Genomic DNA, 2,231 nt, shown 5'->3' with positions numbered 1-2,231 from the left:
AATGTGAGGCTATTCCTCCCGGAACTAGAGGCGCCTTCTCTGGTCCCAAAGGTACAGTTGAACACTATCCCAAATAAGTGAAAACAGGGGCCGCACATGAAAGAATGAGAGCTCGGCACTTTGGCTAAAACCAGTGATCTTAGCCAGAAGACTATGGGAGCAAAAGAGAACTGCAAAAATAACTCTAACTTCAATTTTTCAAATTCCCAGCGGGTCACTCTCTCGTCTCCTAATGGGGGACATGTGACAAGGAAAGGAGAAAACCTGGAAGAGTGTAAAATGTAAACAATATATAAAATTACAATAGGGGAGTGGAGGGCAGGGGCAGATTCAGGGTGAGGCTCTCAGAGACGCTCCTGCTGGCTGTGAGCTAGAAAGACCCCGGCCGGCCTCGTGTTGCGCGGAGGCGGCGGCGCAGCGACAGATGACCCGTCCCCGGCCATCGAACAGCCTAGAAGACGCTTTCGCAGGAGCAGGGCGGCGGCCGGGGGCGCGGCGGCGGTGGGCGCAGGTAACCCTTCTCGGCCTGCTCCCGCCGGGCGTGGTGATAATGCGGGTGGGGCCAGCGGTGGCGGTGGAGAGCCTGGTGGCCCCGGGCCCCCTCCTCGTCCTCCTCGACTCCCTCCGGCGGGCAGCACAGCGCGCCCAGGCGCCTCCGCAGGCGCCGCCGGAGCCGACAGCCGCCCGCCTGGAAGAACAGGTAGACGAAGGGATCGAGGGCGCTGTTGGCCACCCCCACGAGGCGCAGCGCCACCGCCAGGTCGTCGGTCTCCCAGTCCCCCACGGGTCCAGACGACCACGTGGCTGCCAGCCGGGCCGCGAAGTAGGGCAGCTGGCACCCCACGAACAGCAGCGCCAGCACTAGGCTCATCTTGAGGCTCTGCACCTTGGCGCGCGGCAGCACGTTGGGCCCGGAGGCCTGGCCCGGACTGGCTGACCTGGGTGCCGCCGCCGCCGATGGGGCCTGGGGCTGGCGCGGCCGCCAGGCGCGGAGCAGGCGGCCGCCCGCGACGCTCATGACCGCGGCCGGCGCCGCGAAGCCAGCCAAGGCCTCGTAGAGCGCGTACAGCATCAGGTGCCAGCGCGGCAGCGGCGCGAAGATGTCGTGGCAGCGGCGCTCCCCGGGCCAGGCGCGGGCGGGCGGGGGCGCGGCGGGCGGCGGCGGCGAGGGGGCGCCCCCGCGCACCACGAAGGCGGCGGGCAGCGCCAGCAGCAGCGCCAGCAGCCAGCCCAGGGTGGCGAGGGCGCGCGCCGGCAGCGGCGGGCCCTGCGGACGGCGCACGGCGCGCTGGCGCTCGAGGGCGATGAGCGCCACGAGGTGGGCCGAGGCGGCGCGGCCGGACGCCCGCAGGAGGTGCACGCAGCGGCACGCCAGGTCGCCCGCGGCCCGGCGCGGCTCGCCCAGCAGTTCCCAAGCCAGCTGCGACAGCGCGGTGCCCCCGCCCGCGTACAGGTCGGCCAGGGCCAGCTGCACCAGCAGGAAGTCCATCTTGCGACGCTTGGGACCCGGCCAGGGCCCGCCGCCGCCGCCGCCGCCGCACAGGCGACACAGCACCGTGGCGTTGCCGGCCACCGTCACCACCAGGATGACCCCCAGGAAGACCAGGCGGACGCGGCGGCTGGGCGGCCCGGACGGCGGCGGAGGCGGCGGAGGCGAGGGTCCCGGGACAGGGGCTCCTTGTCCGGGGGCTCCCTGTCCGGAAGTCAGGTTGAGACCCCAGCCCAGCGAGATGGGTACGGAGAGGTTGGGCGCCGGCGACGGAGTTGAGGGGCTGAAGGGAGCCTCCATCCTTTGCCTGGAGGAAGAGGAGGTACCGAAAAGGGCAGGCAGGGCGCGGGAAACCGAGGTGGAGGAGATGCTGCGCCGAGTTCCCAAAGTTAGTTGAAAACGCACACGCGCGAAGAGGGAGATGGATGCGGGCAGCTTGGCGCTTAGTTGTTTTTATAGGATGTCCTCGTCATTTGTCACTCAAATGGGGGTTGTACACTGGAGGAACACACATGATCCCTCTTCTCCACCTTCCTCTGCGCGTCTCCCCTCCCAATCCGGGTAGATCTCCTTCCAATCTCTGCCGCAGCCCCGCGCTGCCCTCGCGGGAGTCGCAAAATCCTGGGCTCTAGGAACCTCTCACGTTGGCTGTTTACGTAGAACTCAGCCAGACACGACTTAGAGACCGAACAACGAACAGCCAGACAGAAGGTGGCTTTGCCCGGCCATCGTTAACCCGGAC

The 2,231-nt window shown here is 67.7% G+C and overlaps 1 protein-coding gene across 1 annotated transcript; it reads right to left on the bottom strand.

Annotated features, from left to right (window-relative positions):
- Nucleotides 1-451: 451 nt before the first annotated feature.
- GPR150 (G protein-coupled receptor 150) lies at nt 452-1,789 on the bottom strand. Its single transcript, XM_068979469.1, has one exon. The coding sequence runs from the start codon at nt 1,787-1,789 to the stop codon at nt 452-454; it is 1,338 nt and encodes a 445-aa protein (XP_068835570.1).
- Between the last annotated feature and the right edge of the window lie 442 nt (nt 1,790-2,231).

Source organism: Capricornis sumatraensis, chromosome 9 (assembly GCF_032405125.1).
Source record: "Capricornis sumatraensis isolate serow.1 chromosome 9, serow.2, whole genome shotgun sequence".
NCBI lineage: Eukaryota > Metazoa > Chordata > Mammalia > Artiodactyla > Bovidae > Capricornis > Capricornis sumatraensis.
This window is presented reverse-complemented; position numbering and strand designations above follow the sequence as displayed.

What these genes read in the sequence shown, in the direction of transcription:
- GPR150 (XM_068979469.1), bottom strand. Translation starts at nt 1,789, where the DNA reads ATGGAGGCTCCCTTCAGCCCCTCAACTCCGTCGCCGGCGCCCAACCTC.